This window comes from Neopsephotus bourkii, unplaced genomic scaffold (genome assembly GCF_033783945.1).
Source record: "Neopsephotus bourkii isolate Nb327-2 ecotype Australia unplaced genomic scaffold, CSIRO-AGI_Nbou_v1 NB_894, whole genome shotgun sequence".
In the NCBI taxonomy this organism is placed as follows: domain Eukaryota; kingdom Metazoa; phylum Chordata; class Aves; order Psittaciformes; family Psittacidae; genus Neopsephotus; species Neopsephotus bourkii.
This window is the reverse complement of record NW_026901388.1, coordinates 2,986,076-3,005,177: the sequence shown is the minus strand read 5'-3', so window position 1 is coordinate 3,005,177 and position 19,102 is coordinate 2,986,076. Positions and strand designations below refer to the sequence as shown.

The 19,102-nt window shown below is 39.7% G+C and overlaps 1 protein-coding gene across 6 annotated transcripts in view; it reads right to left on the bottom strand.

Moving 5' to 3' along the window:
* SPIRE1 (spire type actin nucleation factor 1) overlaps positions 1–19,102 on the bottom strand; it is a 136,078-nt gene that overhangs the window by 37,174 nt on the left and 79,802 nt on the right. For all 6 annotated transcript variants that reach the window (XM_061357426.1, XM_061357425.1, XM_061357429.1 and 3 more), the window contains exons 4-6: positions 16,733–16,858; positions 4,719–4,802; positions 3,482–3,646 (exon numbers count right to left, since the gene is read on the bottom strand). In XM_061357426.1, the coding sequence (XP_061213410.1) occupies positions 3,482–3,646; positions 4,719–4,802; positions 16,733–16,858 (375 nt within the window). The remainder of the gene's footprint in view (positions 1–3,481; positions 3,647–4,718; positions 4,803–16,732; positions 16,859–19,102) is intronic.

The window sequence follows — 19,102 nt, the reverse complement described above, 5'->3', positions numbered from 1 at the left end:
AGAGTTCTCAGCTTAAGGCAGCTGAATACCACTCAGTAAAACTAAGTTAGACCTGTGCATAAGAGAATGACAGGCTCTATAATGTCCAGCTGGACAAACTGGTCAAAGTCTTTTCCTCACATTCTCTACGTCCAGCTTGAAACATCTCAAATCTCACTTATGAAAATACTGTCCATGCACAGCTGTTATTGTATTTCATATAGGTACTATAAGATGCCAAATACTGTAAATAAATGATTTTTGGTTAAAAATGCCCAAGCATCCCTGCCAGTGGGCTCTCAGATTAGACAACCAAATTACTGGATAGTTTTGATTAATAATAGCATCAACCTGTATGCTTAAATTCCCCTTTTGCAACATGGCCAAGCTAATACCACTGCACCACAGGCATTTGTGAAGAGCACAAACATGAAGATGAGCACTATTACCTATGAAGAATTTAACTGTTATGCAGCATAATGCTGAGTTTGGATACTACATAAAAGATACCTTACAGCCACGCACTGAATAAGTAACATAAGAGTTATCAGTTACTGTTCAGTAAACCCAGCTCAACAACTACAGTGAATGGTGCACAAGTTGGAGTAGGGGAGGTGGGCAGGAAAGGGAGCCAATTGTGAATCAATGTGGAATTCAAAGCTGCAGCTTAACACATATGCATAATAAAGAAAAAATAAGCCTGTAAGAGTAACTTAATTCTAAAATTTGCCCATTTCTAAATGTTGATTCTACCAATGTTCACAATTTTTAACTTTTTGGGAGTGAGTGCTCCATAGGGGAAAACCACTATTAAAATCTCTGTAGGCTGTCATTTAAAGATTATAAAATGCCAGAATGAAAGTTATCATGTTCCCACAACCATCATGGAAACAAGATTCCTGCATCAGGATAGAGAGGTGACAAATTTGATATTACTTGCGTATGTACTGAAATTGAAATGCCAATGTCACTGAAACTAACAAAACCAGTTATTTACAAAAAGCCCAGAATCTGACATTTGCACTATGACAAAAAGCAGGTGAGGACAGGTGCAGTTATTATCACCTGTTAACACCTGTGACAGTCTGAAACACCAAAACAGTTCCTAAATAATCCACCTAACAGGAACATCTGTTCCCTTCCTAGTTTCTACTCAGAGTACTGAGATTAAACACAGCATTATACTAATAAAAAGGACAGTCAAGACTTCATGTTGCATCTTATTTATGTAAAAAATTTACTTAACCCATTATCATTAGAAGCATATGCATTTTCACAAGCTACTAAGTCTAAAATACTTCTTATAAATTTAAAGCAAATATAGTTTTTAATAAGAATTTAGCCAAAATCCATTTTGACTGACAGAAAGAGACATAATCCACCTTTCCCAGGCTGCCTTCAAATTCTGATTTAGGATTATTTGTCCTTTTCTCCTCTTCTCAAAAACCACAACAGTTTTCTCTGATAGGAGTACCTATAATCAGCCTTGATCCATGACAATCAGCTAAAATATACTGTATTTATGAGATCTAGCTGAACTTGTAATTCTATGTGAATCCTTCAGGCTCCACGTATCATATTCAGCTGCACTGTTATTATTGTGCATGCTTTGCACATTCTTCAAGCAGACCCTGCAGCAGAATTCACATTACTGAATTTAGGATTTCTAATGAGAAAGAAGTTATTTTTCTAACTTGGTGTTGCTAGCAAGTTGTCAGATGAAGTCAGCAATTGCATCACAGGCAGCCCTACATGTTTTGTACCTGCAGCTGACTGTAATTCCAATTCATGTTTATGTCTAGGGGTCACTTTGGACAATCTACCTAGTAGACAATATAGCAAGGCAAAAATAGATTCTTACAGGGATTTTGCATACAGCAAGAGTCTAGATGAGCAGAGGAGCAGCTGTGCCTCCAAGACCTACCATATAATGAAGAAAATCTCTTCTGAAGAGGCAGGAGCTTGCTCAGCAGAAGATGAATTAAAGTCTAATCTGACAAAGGCAAAATCAGATGACCCAGGGGTTCCCATTCAAACAAAACTACTATCCTGACTGCATACAGTAATCAAAGTCCTGAGGGGACTGTTCCTTTTTTGCAGTAGGTAGTAGGATCACTTAGCGCAGTTCTCCGAATTGTTGGCAGAAAGACATAATATGATTACCTCTGTATGTATTTTACCCTATTGATTTAACATTTAAGCAACATCTGCTGCAGAAAATAAATACAATCTGATAGTCTAAATCCAGATCTTGATTAGGAAAGTTCTTTCTGCTCATACATAAAAGCCATTTACATCTGTAACAGAGCTAATTTATTTGCTCCCCATGTAGTTGCTCCAATTTTTCCCTCCTTTATTCTTTTTCCTAATGAACTCTGAGAGAATAAACGACATGCTTTCTGTCTCTCTCATCTCCCACCCCCACCCCCATATCTGAATTCTTCTGGTGGATTCACAGCTTTCTCACTAACAAAGGTTGTGTGAGGTTTTGTCAGGAAAGCAAATAAATTTGAACACTGAATATTCTAAGACAATACTTTCACTGTAGCTAAATAACCTACAAAGATAAGTAAGTGCAAGGTATAAGTATTGACATTGACCAACTACATGCCTCTGACAAAGGGGTTTAAAATGCCCTATTAGGGATAGGGAGCCCTTTAGATCAGTTGCTAGCTTATAAGGAAGAACATCTTCACATTGCACACAGTATGAACCAAAAGGAAAGAAAGAACAGGGGAACATCAGTAAATATGATATGGATTCTGATAAAAAGAGTGCCTCAAGTGAATCTTACTTTCACATTTATGAGTATCTTGGAGGAGGATACATCAATGATCTCCAGCTTGCTTTGGCATATTGTCTTAACTTGAAAGCAGCAATAGGATATGCTGAAAATAATTAAGCTCTATTTCTACAAATGGAAGATTTATATATTTTTTACATAGAATATTCCTTTAAAATTCATATCAGATCATGGTAACATATGTTTTCAAATGCTGTAATATAAATAGTAGGTAATACAAGTTTTCAACCACTGTAGGTTTTTCTTTCCCACCACATTATCACTTATGAACAACATGGTAGCACTTTACATTCTGAAATGAAAAAAATTACGTTGTAACTCAAGATGAATGTTCTCCCCAATAAAAAAGGCCTGAAACAACCTCTCAATGGAATGCATGACAGGACTTTTGATATGACTCCTAAGGCTATCCTAAACGCAACACAAGTCATTTGTTCAAGCATGTATGTTTGTGTGTCTTCCAGAATTTTAAACACCTGCCATATGGAAAACAAAATACTCATCACTTGCTGGTTCCATGTTTTTCCCCCTCAATGTACTACATAAATTTAAGATGCCATATAAAAACCATGAATATTTAGTAACATACATGAAATGAACATCTATATGAAACCATCAATTCAGGTTCTGAAAAAAAAAAAGAGAAGAATGAAGAAAACATTTTAGATTTGACAAATTCTAGTGATAATCTTGACTTACCATGACCTTCCTTAAGGTGTAACGCTTGGATCTAATATCATCCATCAGCATTTCATAGGGTGTGAGCTGATATTCTATTGGAAGTGGGTTGTACTGACGCTCTTGAACTTTCTTCAGTTTAACACCATTCCGTAAATCTCGCATCACTTGTACCCAAAAACGAGCCTGAAGAGAAAAGAAGGAGAAATTTTACTGGATATCTTACGCTTGGATACCATCCTAGATTAAACCAAAGTTGTCATTTCTGCTTTGGACACCACCAGATATATGGAGCTGTACTATTTCATTTTTAACTCTTCAAACAAAACCTATTTTAGATTACAGAAGCCTATTTTTAACCGTCACGAATGTAACAAAACTTTGTTGCAATTCAGCAGACCTGCAAGTGAACCTCACTTGAAGTGATGTTCATCTCTAAGATAATATAGAAAAAGGATTTGAAGTTCTCATACTATACCATTTCTATTACCGTTTCAAGTATACCGCAGGGACACCAGAGAAGGTTCTAGACTTGCAGCTAATACTGTATCAGTTAAAACAGTGACTGAATCCAAAACTTTATCTCCCTTAGGCCCAGAACTTTCTTGCAAAATTTCCCAGCAGTTTTTCTTCTACAGAAAGAAAGATTCCAAATCCTGAGGTCTACCAATAACCTCTCAGTACTCAACTTCCTTTTGCTCTGCCTGTAAGACCACCACACTAACACCTCCCTCTCTCTCTTTCTGGGCAGTGAGAATGGCTGGAGAGGATTAAAAACTGGACAGACTGAGAGATTGAAATCAAGTATTTTTGAGGACCTCATAATATGCCTCTGTGAACTGGCAAGAACAGGAACTAGAAAATAAAACAAGCTACTTTCTGTTAAGTATTTCTACGTAATGCGTTTCTTTCATCATTGGAGAAATTCAGCTGGTGGTTCTGCCTACTGCCTGGCTGCCCCTCTGAAGGGCAGTCAGCATGATACCTGTCTGAACGTCCAGTCCGGTCTTTTTAAATTGCAAAAGCTTCTCATGAAAACAGTCTAAAGAAAAAATGTAATGCCTGGACACTGGTATTAACTGTCTGTGAAGGAATGTTGAGACTTCATTTGGTTCTAACTTGTCACGAGTTATTTTTAATTCATATGCTAAAAAAAATCCCAGACACTAATTTTAATATAAATCAATTTAAGTAAGCATTACAAAGAAATATAAACAACTAGTAATGATGCTGAATCACTATTCAATTTTTGTCTTACCCAGTCAGCATTTTTTAAGTCATCAAGATCTGTGTTGGATTCATCACTTGCCTCTTTGTCCATTTCTTGAATCTTCTTCAGATTCTGACAATGAAAAGAAAATGAGTCAATAAATGAATGGTGGCATTACTCTCACATAAAACTGAAGCTTAGTTTTTGACATCTGTTATGTTGTTTGGGTACTCTACCAACTGTTTCATGAGTTGCTCAGTAATGCTGTAAAGGTAACATGAAATATTCTTTTAATATATTTCTCTTAATTGAAATGGACCTGAAAATGCAGGAAATGAAGTGGACCTGAAATGGTAGGAAATGAAAAAAAAAAAAATATCTTAACATTTTGAATATGAAAGAAATTCAGATAATAGCCAGAGAAAAAACACTGCATAGAAATTTTAACATTCCTAAAATTGGGCTACACACAGAAACAAACCCAACCACCTAGTAACTCTGTTAACCTACAACACAGAAACATTACTGAGCTGGTAAAGATTCCATTCCTACCAAAATTACTATTATTTGTTGAATTCAAGACAATTCATTTTTGTAGAAGAAAAAAAGAAGAAATTCCCACAAAACTAGTTGTGGAGAGAAGCTATGAGAACCACTCTAAACTGATTAGCAACAGACTTGCATGCACACTGAAATTAAGTAGTCTGTATAACATGGTTATAAATTCTGAAATCCGGGTAACGAAATCATGCAAGGAACAGAAACAGATCTTTCAAAGGTTAAGACTGCTGCATACCATGGAAATATGGAAAAGCATAAAAAGGCTGTCACACCAACAAGAACATGAAAAATTACTAAAAGTTACAGTAGACCAAAAAACAGGCAAGCCTGCAAATACATAAATGCAAGTGAAAGATTTAAAAGGCTTTTTTAAAAGGGATTCTTTTTAAGATACTTTGTAGAAATTATGTTATACATATAAATAACTAGACTCAAATGTGCTAGTTTTGGGTTTAGTTTTGTATTTAAACCTTCTGGAACCAACAGTACAAACAAATTCTCAGTACTCTATTCCACTTTTACAGAATTTTCCAGGAAGTCTTTAAAAATATTTAATTTGATCTGTTTTCCAAGTATTCACTAATGTATCCAAAACAGATAATTAAATCTTTGCAACTACTTGTTTATCTCATGAGACTAAAGCAACAGGTCAGAGGTCTGACAGATGTATTTATTTATCAAAAAGCTTTTTCTCACTTGTAAGCACTTGAGCTCTTCATGGAACTGAACAGCCACAGTCTCAATTTAGCTTTTGAGCTTCCCAGAAAACTTAAAAATAAGAGGATTTTGTAATTTTTTCCCCCCTGAAAGCAGTTCCAGAACTGCCAACATTTCAGTGGAAGAAATGGAAGCACTGGAACTTTGCTTAACTTGCACATTTAACAGAGTGCATGTATCTAAAAAACCTGGTTACAGAGATAGCACATGTGAGTCAGCCACCACAGGGGTTTTGGAAAGAGAGCAGATGGGTTATTTGTTGTCTTACTCAAGTAACATACTTTCATATTGAAGAAAAAATACTACCATTGCCCTATGAAAATAAAACACATAATTTACAGGAAGACTCTAGAAAAAACACAAATCACCTATACTCCAGAAGCAAATGTATCATGGGACAACGTGGGAAAGTTGGCATGACTTGCAGTATCACCATAGGATACCCAATTGGGAAAGAATGTCTGTATGGAAACTTGCTTTAGTCCTGTCGCTGCGGTCAGCAGAAAGTCTGACACAGGCAATCCCCCTTTTCCAAGGAGGGGAAAAAAAAATGGGAAGAATGAGTAACAAACCCCTTGCTTATGCGTATTTTACCACCCAGGTTTTTGTCTTTTGTGTATCATACAGTTGCAGTAATCATTTCAAATATAGGATCCGTAAACTGTACTTGCTTACTTGCAAACTGCTAGCATTTATTGATAACTGCAAAATATTAACTCATTCTGGTACTTTCTCCTTGTCCTTTTTGTAATCAAAAAGCTAACTTCAATAAATCAACTCACAGCTGCCAGATTTGTCCCTCCTTTCCATACTGGAAGGTACACATTAATTTTTTAAAAACTCACATGTCCCAGCTGCTTAATCTATACTTTGCCTGTTCAAGTGGATTTGTGGCAATTACCCCTGTCAGGGACCATGCTCCCTACCATACAGTTTACTGGGCTCGTTTATGCCCAAAGGCTAATGCCTTTGAGTGACATAAATATTCCATGAAGCTAAAAAGATTACAATATGTTTTTCCTAACAGCAGAAAACAAGAAGGGGTGGGGGGCACCCTGAGCAGCTAAAAGGTCTTCCGAATAAAGTAACCATCTAATTAACTGCTCTGGAACATAGCTCCAGGGAGAGTTCCTACCCGAGAAAGCGCAGGTGTAAGTGATGCTGGCTAACACGCACTGGAGAGTTGCAAAAGCAAAACATGCCAGCCAAAAGATAAGTCTCTTAAAGTGCAGTTTCATGGTACAAAGGAGCTGATACGACCACAGGCTACTGTCAAACCTGAGCTGCTGTTAACTCCCCATCCTGGTGCTGAGCGCTCCAGCAGCTGCCCTTATACCAGCATACACACCCACTCTGTAGGGACAGTTCGTTCCTGTCCTTGGCACCTGGCTCAGGCCCCTAACCGCAGCCCACCATGCAATTAGTGGAGAACAGTAGAAAAGAAAGGAACCTTCATAATTATAGAAATTAGAAAGCTCTGGAGGACAGGGGAGAAAAAGAAACAGGAATTGCTCTATCCTTGCAGCCAGTACTTAGGAAGGCTTACAAGGGGTAATTTTGTCCACACATCAGGTGCTGGTTAGGAATTGACAAATTCACTGTCACAAATGATTATGTTTAAACTTCTAGGCTAAATGAAACATTACCATTTCCCTCTAGGACTCTCAGCCAGCATCAATGGGTTTCAGTAGCTGTTTCAATCGTAAATTATAGAAACCAACACATTTAAAATACAATAGACACTTTGTCAGATCTTAACTGTGATACAAAACCTGCAAGTAACCTCAGCTGCTGTAGCCACTGGTACTTACCCTTGGGACAATGGCTTAAGGAAAGCTCTTACAGTATAATAAATACATGGCCTAAGTGGGTTTCAATTTCAGAAAGCAGAAACACCTTAAAAGGGTTTTTCTAATGATTCCAGAACCTCAGACCCATACCACAGACATGATTCACCTATTACAGCCTGGCTGTTTGTTCAGGAAATAAGGGTTGGATGTGTAAAAAGCGAATTTCAACAGCTTTGCCTTTTTTTAAACCATTACAGCACTTAGCCACTTAGGGGGGGGGGGGGGCCCCCCCCGCGTTTTGTGACAAAAGCTAGTAATAAAAATACCAAATGTCTTCAAATGTCTTGCTGCACTATTAAAAGCAAGCAGCTCATTTGCTGCTGCTGTGTGTCCCACATTTGAGATGTGCTCTTCTTTGCTTGGTGACAGATGGGAATTTATGTAAGGCACTTGCCAGCACAGCATCAAAGACTCACTTCTACAGAATGCTCTCTAAATTGTAACATTTTAGTGAAGACAGTATTCTTGGGAATCCAGATCTGCACTTCATCTTTCCCCAACTGCAGAACACAGTCTACTGCAGTTGCAGTTCCTCGTTTATATTTGCAATGAGGAATCATTTGTTTGATGATGCATGTAGCTCTTATGCTGCTGAGAAACAAATAAAATATTCTTGCACCCCTAGGTTCATTCAAAAAGTATATAACCTGCACACTGGGGAAATACTGCTTTTATATATATATATCTTCAGTTATCTAACTTGGCTTTAAATTCCAAGGGTTTGGCAGTATTACTCTAGTTCTTTGAAAAGACCCAAGCCTCATTTAATTTAAGCGTGAGAATAGGGTCAGTTAAATCAGTCCCTGAAAACATCTTGAGTGGATATCAATGTTCTTCATATATAGTGAATGGTATGGGTTAATGCATTTTGCTCAGCTCTGCAATAATCATCTTACTGCTCAATGTAACTGTTTAAAAAGAAGCAAAAAAACCTTCAAATCAAGTGCATATAATAGTTGAGTAACAGTGCCTGCATCACTTACGAAAAAAATAACAAACCCTCACAAAACCAAAACAGCAGCCTCTTTCTTTATTAAAGCTCCTAAGCTGAGGAATCATAGAATCATAGAATAGTTAGGGTTGGAAAGGACCTTAAGATCATCAAGTTCCAACCCCCCTGCCATGGGCAGGGACACCTGCCCCTAAACCATATTACCCAAGGCCTCGTCCAACCTAGCCTTGAACACTGCCACAGATGAAGCATTCACAACCTCCCTGGACAACCTATTCCAGTGCCTCACTAATCAAACAGATCATGATGGGGCTGCAAGCCTGACAACACCACACTTGCACAAGTGGAGTTACTGGAAAACTGTAAGTGTAGGCAAAACTTATGAAGTTATGAACAGAAAAATTTGTGAATCAGTTTCTTTCCGCAGCTCTGCTTTCTGAAAATCCAAGCAGCAGGGTACTTAACAGCTATTACAACCACGAGACTATTAAAAGTAACTTGGCTAGTGACTGTGTTTCCAAAATAAGTTAGCCATTAACATTGTTTAGGTACCTATTAACTACCTCTATTATCATATATTTTACAAATAATACACCAATATAGCCATGTTAAATGGAAAGTAACACTGGACTTTAGTAATTAACAGTTTTCCAACCGAGTCTTTGCATGGCATGAAAGTACTGAAGAAAATTTGCTTCTACTCGTGTACGTAATTCGAATTTGTACATTTATATTTTCATACAGACGAGATGGAAATAGATCCAGCCAGACAGAAAAGATTATGTTTTTACATCAGAAGGAACAGAAATGAAAGGTGACATGATTTAACAGAATAGCACAAAGATGACAGATTGGAAGCTTAATCTGTATTCTACCAAAAACTTAATTATAAGGAACACTGTGGGTAATGAAATTATGAATGAGTTTTTGATAAACATGGACTTCCGGTGCAATAGAAGACATAGGCAATTATAAAAATATACAAAGTATTAATTAGTTTGGAAGGAATATTAATCTTAATGCTTTAGGTTGTACATTGATGTCTAAAAAATTTAGGAGTCAAACTTACCGTGGCAGATTAAGATACAGAATCATAGAATCATAGAATAGTTAGGGTTGGAAAGGACCTTAACATCATCAAGTTCCAACCCCCCTGCCATGGGCAGGGACACCTCGCACTAAACCATATCACCCAAGGCCTCGTCCAACCTGGCCCTGAACACTGCCAGGGACAGAGAATTCACAACCTCCTTGGGCAACCTATTCCAGTGCCTCACCACCCTTAGAGCAAAGCATTTCTTCCTTATATCCAATCTGAACTTCCCCTGTTTAAGTTTGAACCCATTACCCCTTGTCCTATCACTACAGTCCCTAATGAAGAGCCCCTCCCCAGCATCCCTATAGGCCCCCTTCAGATACTGGAAGGTTGCTATGAGGTCTCCATGCAGCCTTCTCTTCTCCAGGCTCAACAGCCCCAACTTTCTCAGCCTGTCTTCATATGGGAGGTGCTCCAGTCCCCTGATCATCCTCGTGGCCCTCCTCTGGACTTGTTCCAACAGTTCCATGTCCTTTTTATGTTGAGGACACCAGAACTGCACACAATACTCCAAGTGAGGTCTCACGAGAGCAGAGGAAAGGGGCAGGATCACCTCCTTTGACCTGCTGGTCACACTCCTTTTGATGCAGCCCAGGATACCGTTGGCTTTCTGGGCTGCAAGTGCACACTGAAGCCGGCTCATGTTCATTTTCTCATCAACCAGCATCCCCAAGTCCTTCTCCGCAGGTCTGCTCTGAATCTCTTCTCTGGCCAACCTGTAGCTGTGCCTGGGATTGCTCCGACCCAGGTGTAGGACCTTGCACTTGGCATGGTTAAACTTCATCAGGTTGGCATCAGCCCACCTCACAAGCGTGTCAAGGTCCCTCTGGATGGCATTCCGTCCCTCCAGCGTATCAACCGAACCACACAGTTTGGTGTCATCAGCAAACTTGCTGAGGGCGCACTCAATCCCACTGTCCATGTCAGTGACGAAGATGTTGAACAAGACCCGTTCCAATACCGATCCCTGAGGGACACCACTCGTTACTGGTCTCCAGCCAGACACTGAGCCATTGACCACAACTCTTTGTGTGCGGCCATCCAGGCAGTTCTTTATCCACCGAGTGGTCCATTCATCAAATTGATGTCTCTCCAATTTAGAGACAAGGATTTCATGTGGGACAGTGTCAAACACTTTACACAAATCCAGGTAGATGACACCAACTGCTCTGTCCATCAGTTCTGTAGTCCCATCATAGAAGGCCACCAAATTGGTCAGGCAGGATTTCCCTTAGTGAAGCCATGCTGGCTGTCACCAAGCACCTTGTTGTTTTTCATGTACCTTAGCATGCCTTCCAGGAGAATCTGCTCCATGATTTTGCCAGGCACAGAGGTGAGACTGACTGGTCTGTAATTCCCCGGTCATCCATTTTCCCATTCTTGAAAATGGGGGTTATATTTCCCTTTTCCCAGTCATTGGGAACTTCACCTGACTGCCAGGATTTTTCAAATAGGAGGGCCAGCGGCTTAACAACTTCGTTCGCCAGCTCCTTCAGGACCCGTGGATGGATTTCATCAGGACCCATGGACTTGTGCACGTTCAGATTTTTAAGATGGTCTCGAACCAATTCCTCTCCTACAGTGAGCCCAAGGTCTTCATTCTCACAGTCCCTGCGTCTGCCTTCCAAGACTTGGGTGGTGCGGTCAGAGCCTTTGCCAAGATCAAGGCAAAGAAGTCATTCCGAACCTCAGCCTTCTCCAAATCCTGTGTAGCTAGTTCTCCTGAGAGCTTCCTGAGCGGGCTTATGCTCTCCCTAGTCTGTTTTTTATTTGCTATGTACCTGTAGAATCCCTTCCTGTTATCCTTAATATCCCTAGCCAAGTTTAATTCTAACTGGGCCTTAGCTTTCCTAACCTGGTCCCTCGCTTCCCAGACAACATCCCTGTACTCTCCTCAGGCCGCCTGTCCTTGCTTCCACTTTCTATAAAACTCTTTTTTCATTTGAATTTTTCTCAGCAGCTCCTTATCCATCCAAGGAGGTCTCCTGGCCCTCCTGCTGCACTTCCTTCTGGTTGGGATGCAACACTCCCGAGCTTGTAGCAGGTGATCCTTGAAGTACAACCAAGAGTCTTGAGCCCCCCTGCCCTCTAGGGCTATATCCCATGGAACCTTACTAAGCAGGTTCCTGAAGAGGCCAAAGTCTGCTCTCTTGAAGTCCAGGGAGTGAGCTTGCTGCATGCTCTTCTCACTGTCCTGAGGATTTCAAATTCGACCATCTTCTGATCGAGATATTGGCCTAATGGATACTTCTTGTGTTTTATGCTGGCCAGCATCACATGGTATCTTTTAGCACCAGCTGTGCCAGTTGTAGAGTTTATCACCTACAGCCTACACTGCTAAAGGCTGGCAACATCACTTACTAGTACCACCCACAGAGTGGTTGAGGCTGGAAGGGACCTTTGGAGGTCAGCTGGTCCAGCCTTCCTGCTCAGGCAGGGCCAATCAGAACCAGTTGCCCAGGTCCATGTCCAGCCAGCTTCTGAACATATCCAGGGCAACCCATGCCAGTGCTCGGCTACCCTCACAGTAAAAAAGTGTTCTCTTATGTCCAGAGGGAACCTCTTGTGTTTCAGTGTGGGCTCATTGCCTCAGGTCCTGGCACTGGGCACCACTGAAAAGAGCCTGGCTACATCCTCCTTACACCCTCCTTTCAGGTATTTAGACTTCGATGCAATCCCTGAGACCCTCTTCTCTAGGATGAACTGACCCAAGCCTCTCAGCCTCTCCTCATATGTGAGATGCTTCAGCCCCTTTATCAGCTTTGTGACCCTTTGTTGGACTCTTACCAGTATGTTCATATCTCTCTTGTACTGGGGAGCCCAGAACCAGACCCAGCACTTCAGCTGTGGCCTCACCAGTGCTGAGTAGGCAAGAAGGATCACCTCACTCAACCTGTTAGCAATATTTCTCCCAGTGCAGCCCTTAACACCGCAAGGCATTTTTGTGGCAAGGGCACATTGCTGGCTCACTCAGACATGAAGCACACGTGGAGCACTAACTCTAGTAGAAGGCAAGACTGGGCAGTAACAGGGAACTGAAGGAGGAGTAGGGCAGATATGTCCTCAAGAAAGCAATGTGGATACTAAACCAGGGGATCCCCAGTCCAATCTGGAGCAGCAATTTCTGCATTCCTATGCTTGCATAGTCTGTCCCTGTGTCTCCCAGCCACACTTGATGCTGTTTCTGAGCAATGTGTGTGACCTTTCCAGATATGCCACAGCAGGAACATTTGCTTTATCTCATGGACATCACTTATTTGTGCCTAGAGTTCTGTCTATGGCTAAATGCCACCAAAGGTGATTTGAATGACTTATGGATGACCCTAAGAAAGATTAATGTTTTCTTTCACATGAGGTTCAGATATTTAAACTATCTTCTCCTTTACCACATATACATGCATTTCCTCCCCTTTTAGTGGAATTTTTCTGTTGCAATTTTAAAAGCTCACTGCTTGAGCTGAGAAACAAGCTGTACTCCATTTTTGCCATCAACTGCAAATGCTTAAACAGCAGAATACAGAGTGAAGAGGTCTTGGCCCATCAAAAGACCACTTCTGGATGACAGCAGATGGTAGAGCCTGAGCAGCATAAAGATGCTGCCAGAAGGCTGAAAAAACATGCCAGTAAACTTGCTAGAAAACATCCATCTTGCTAAAGGATGCACAGTTAGATCAAATTAGTTACCTGAATTTCAACTGTACATTTGGAGTTGCTGTTGCTATTCCACAGAAACATGTATTCTTACTATTTTTATTCTATTTTATTTTTTGTACTACTGTAATACTATTACCACACCTTGCTCAGCTGTGGCTTGAGTCCTGTCCTGCACATCCACTACATTAAACGTTTCATTCTCTTTAAGAATGGAAGTACCTCTCCCTGTCTGCAAGCCAGTTTTACTGCTGACCTTTCACACACAGGGAGTCAGACTGGAAATAATCACATGGCACTGAGTCTGTGACAAACTGCCTAAAACATTTTATTTGACATCCATGGAGATGACCTGAGCAGCTCACTCATTGCTTCATCATTTCTGATTAATACACTCACCCAAACACATGCTAGTAAAACTCTTCCTGAATCTATGCTCCATTTTTATATGACAGTGATGTTCACAAAACAGACTGGAGAGCACATGACTACTCAGTATATATAAAAGTAATAATACATATTACAGCTCTACAGGCCTATCCCTCCTGCCTCCTGATCTATGGCTCATGAAATCCTGCAACTTTCAAAATCCTGACAAGTTTTTACAGTGCCAAACTGAAAACAGCATCACAACAATATTTTTTCTGCCTCTTTCACAGTTTATTTCTCTTCTAAACCTGTCCTTGGCTGTAGCATAAGATAGGTCCTACTTGGTCCACTGCTAGCAAGCGAGTATCTGCAGATAAAGAGTCTCTTCTGCTACAGAGAAGCTGCCTGTTTAAGTATCCACTGAGCAAGAAACAGAAACTTCATATACGTGGGAAATAGACACCCATATGCCATCCACTGCCTCTAGAAGGAATCCAAGGAATTTAAAAATAATTTTTGTTTTGTTTTTAATTTCATTTTGATCTCATTTCCACAACTGTTATATTTCCATAACTGTGTCTAGGTCTGAGGGATTCTAAAGAAAGATCTCCAAATAAAGCTGTCAGGTTTTGAAACAAACTAATAGTTTTTTAGTGTCACCGACACAGTATTACACGGTATAAGGTGTTGTTTTTTCCAACTGGATTTGATGTATGTAACTCAGTTATCTGGCAGTGTTATCACCACAAATGCATGACAAAGTTCTTACTGAAGTATCTAGTGTTTCTCTCCTTTATATCCAATACGCACATGACAATAACAGAAGGAAAAGAAAAATAAATTTATTGACTTTAATGGTATTTAACCATATTGCTCATGAATTAAGGTTCTTCTGTGTATTTGCAAGAGAGAAGAGCATATAAACAATACCACAGCTTTTACTGGCACGAACCTAGTGTGATCATATGATTACTGCTTGCCTCAAGTATCAACTGCAGAGGTCATTTTAAAATGGTATAACAAGATTTACAGCATTCCACCTTGTATTTTCTTCATACGTATTTTTTTCTTTGTACACTATATTATTTTCAAAATTAAATACATTCCCAATCTAAAGTTGCATAAAAACTATAAGCAAGGATCAAGCACATCATAAACCCAAAGTATTCAGATTCCAGAAGCTCTTTGTAAGGTAATTTTCTTGGTCATTTCTTGCATGCCTACCTGGGGACTGATCCAGAGTAAAATGAAATCAAAGGGTCAAAATTCTGCCCTTGGTTAGGTGCAGCAATAAAAGTTTCAGTGCTTTCAGTAGGGTCAAAATTCCATCTACAAGGATTACTTCCTCTGACCTAAATGTGCTTTGAATCAATCCCTAATAGCCTTTGAAAGGCAAATGGTTTCTTTCATTTGGGATTAACTCGTAGTATGCTCTATGGTGTGATCAGATGTTGTTGCATTTTTACATCCAATTACAAGGTGATTAAATAATTTGCAACTTCAAAACACCCCTCTACTTTTAAAATAATGAAAAAAATGTTAAGGCTTTATTTTAAATGGTTATTAAACACAATATTTTACTTTGATACTGACAACAGAGATGCCTTATTACAACTGGCCAAAGTGTTCAAGAACTACTGGAACAGAAAAACATCTCTGACAGATTCTCCCCCTTGGGCAGATGCATCCCAAACAGGAAGGAAAGACATGACCAGTTCCTTGCATGCCTCTGACTGTATTGCAACTTCCACCATGAGTGGGAGGGTGAAAGCTTTCTTGTGCTGCTCTGACCCTTAAAGGAGCTGATTCAGCTCATTAACCTGACAAGGAATGAGTGCTTTGGGTTTTTTGGCATTTGCTATGTTTGTTTCCTAGAACCATTTGAAGGAAAACAGCGGGAGCATCTGTGCATGGGTGGAACAGCTCTGCGTCTTTCAGCAGGCAAAATTCTTAGATCAGCCTGTAAAATCTTACCCTGCTTTTCAAAGGTACTGTAGATGTTGGCTTACAAAAGAAAAGAAAATCCTTCAGGGTTTTATTAAGAAGAAAAATGAGGACAGTGTAGTTACTTGACAAGTTGGCTTCAGTGAAGAAACCAGCTTCAAGAGGCATGCTTCCCCTCCTGCCCTTCCTTCCCTTCACCAATTCTTTATGGAGCCATAAAGACCTGCAGGCCATATCACCGAAATTATCTTCACTAAAAATCATCTGCCCACCCTCACAGCTATTCTTCATCTTGACCATTTCATTTTAGTGCTTCATAGGATGGACTTTCAGTGCACACTAACAGCCAAGCAGGCAGTGAACATTAGCACCTTGACCTACAGGTGGAAATGCTTCTTTTTTTGATGTTGGCTCTGCTATGAAGCTTATGTGACGTCAAACAAGCTAATCATCAAAGCTAAGGGAAGCTGCTGCCTTGGGACAAAATATGAGCAAGAAGAACCTCAGATAACCCACAGCCAAAGACAAGGTATGAGAAGGAGCTGAGGAACAACAGGCAAAGCTCTGATGCTTCACAACATCCCTGAAACACCAGAGAAGCTTTTAGACTCAAATACATTGCATACAGGCATGCAGGAATGGATGTGTGTATGCACCGTGTAATCCTCCAAGACAAAAATCTGCTTTACTCCCAAGTCACAATTAATAACAATTTCTACAAGACATAAAGACATCTATAAATAGTTACAGGCTAAAAGAAAAAAAACCACAAAACTTAGCTATAGAACTGCTCTTCTTGAACACTACAGATCATTTCCTCAAGAATCTGACATTCACTACTGGCTGGGTACAGAAGTGATTTTGTAAGCCTAATTCACACAGTAATGAGCTCAAAAGCAGAAAACCTTCTCAGACTGCTTACCTCTTTTGCACTTTTAATTTTGGCCAAGAAAGTGTACAGTTCCATTGTTTCAGCAAACAGAGCCCGACATACTGCTTGATAGTGGTTTGGCGCCTCTGATCGTGTTGGCAGGTGGGCAGCACACAGCTGAAGAAAAAAATAAACAGCAATATCAAAACAATGCCCCATTGCTTTCATTAATGCTACAGAGCATTAGAAAATGTGACAGTGAGTTCAACAGAATATTTAGGGTACAAACATCCATGAGTCATTTAAGTTCAGACAGAAATGGTGGTGTATTTCCCAAACTTTCTGCTCCCAATTGTTTTATGAGAAAAGTTCGATAAGGACAGTGAGGGGATTTGTTGACCACATCCTGGAAAACTCTGAAAACCAAGGCAATGCCTTTTCATTAAAAAATCCCCAAACAAACAAAGCCCTCAAAAAAACCAACAAAAAACCAACAAACCCAAACCCACAAAAACCAACCAACCAGCCAAAAAACACAAACGAACAAAAAAAACCCGAGCCCCACAGAAAGATGACATAATTGTGAAAGGGAGAAAAGCAATCCTGCAGGTTTGAGTTTTGAGGAAATAACCTCAATCCAAACCAGATTTAACAGTAAATTTTGTTCAGCATCCTGTGAATGTCTAAGAGGACTGCATCCCAACCAATTTATGACAGGATGGAAGGAGAAGCGAGATAAAAATGAAGTGTAATTGCCAAGCTGAAACTCTGGTTTAATTTATTTCAAGGAGTACAAAGATTTTTAAAATCAGCAAGACTGATGGAAGTGCAGACTTGCTGCTTCACCTCAGACGTTCATGAGCATTTCAGACACAGGCACAGCTGATATAAAGAAGCACTGGTAGATGTTTTTATACATGCCGAACCTGCAAAACTCTGAAAGGCTACTCAAATCACTAATAATCATTCACAACTACTGTTAAGCAGTCAGTCCAGCATTGCTTTTAGTGTAAATCATGTGTAAATTCATTTCCAGATGAGAAGTTTCACTGAAACCAGCCTTTATAGTTGAAGGAACCTGAATAAGCAACATCCAGCTTCAGGAATATGAACCTCCAGCTTCTGCCATTGCAGAATACCTCAGCACTGACCCTAACAGTTGTAATATCTATGTCCCAAAAGTCAAACCCACCACTAGCAAGTATTTGTCATGAAAATCTTGGCTGGAAATGGACAGAATAAAATAACATCTATAAGCTGCTCCCTAAACATTTTTAAATAAAAACCCCTCAAAAGTCAAAATTAGAGCACCCGTATCATATATCATACTGGTGTTTATATTAAAATAAATTAAAATCTTAACCAAGGCCTTAAAATTTGTCTTGTTAAGGTGGTTTTAGAATATCTATTATATATATAGCTGTATTTATAGCTATTGAGCTAAAACTAAGTACAAGGGAAAACCCAAGGCAGAAGGTGGCTACATTCAGATCTCCAGAACTAAAGCTTGAGACAAAAGCCTCTTTAGGAGAAAAGCCCTTAATTAGCCCAGTGGCATATTTGTCTACATCTCTCCTGCTACAACAGCAAACACTGTGGTTACAAGGGGCACAATGCATGGGCTGCTTTTCCATTTGCTTTCAATTTGACTTAAATCCATACTGCCAATAAAAGGTGTGGTCCTATGGCCTCCAGCTCTACACAGCCACTGATGCCCTTATACTAGCACCAGAGTTCATGCCCTAACTCAGAGAGGATTACTCACCCAAACAAAAATTAACAACATGCAAGAAACGGAGCAGGAGATAATTATTCTTAATGGCATGGACACACACGTAGAGCGAGCAAAGAGAATATACTGCTGGAGTAGGGAAAGGGAGAAAGGCCTGAACAATTGCTTTTGGTTGCAGTTAGATTTCGATTAGCTTAATCTCAATGACAGGCTGCTTCTCAAGGCCATAGGGCCCTTGCTATCTTTTATTTCTTCCAATCAGTACAACAACAGAGAGTTCAGTGGTCAGATTTGGCCAATGTCTTTGATAAATTTTTACAAGCACAATTTAGACTCCTTCAATATCATGCTATGATTATTGTACACATATATATACCTGATTTTTGCCATAAAAATGAATATATATGAGTAAAGTTTACATATGTGTGCATGTTTTCTTCTTCCCTATATGCTTTCCTTAGATACAGGGAACACAAGGCCCTTGATCCCTCCCTTTCAAATTTTATACTGGCTTACGATGATAGCCGAAATCTTCTTAAACTCTTCAAATTTATTTCTGGATAATCACAAGGACATTGTTGACATTAAAAAAAATCCCACTTTTTTTTTTTCCCCCTTTCTGACCCTTCTCCCCCCCTTTTTTTTCTTCCCTCTTTTTTCCTTTCCAACAAATCATACCATCTTCTCTG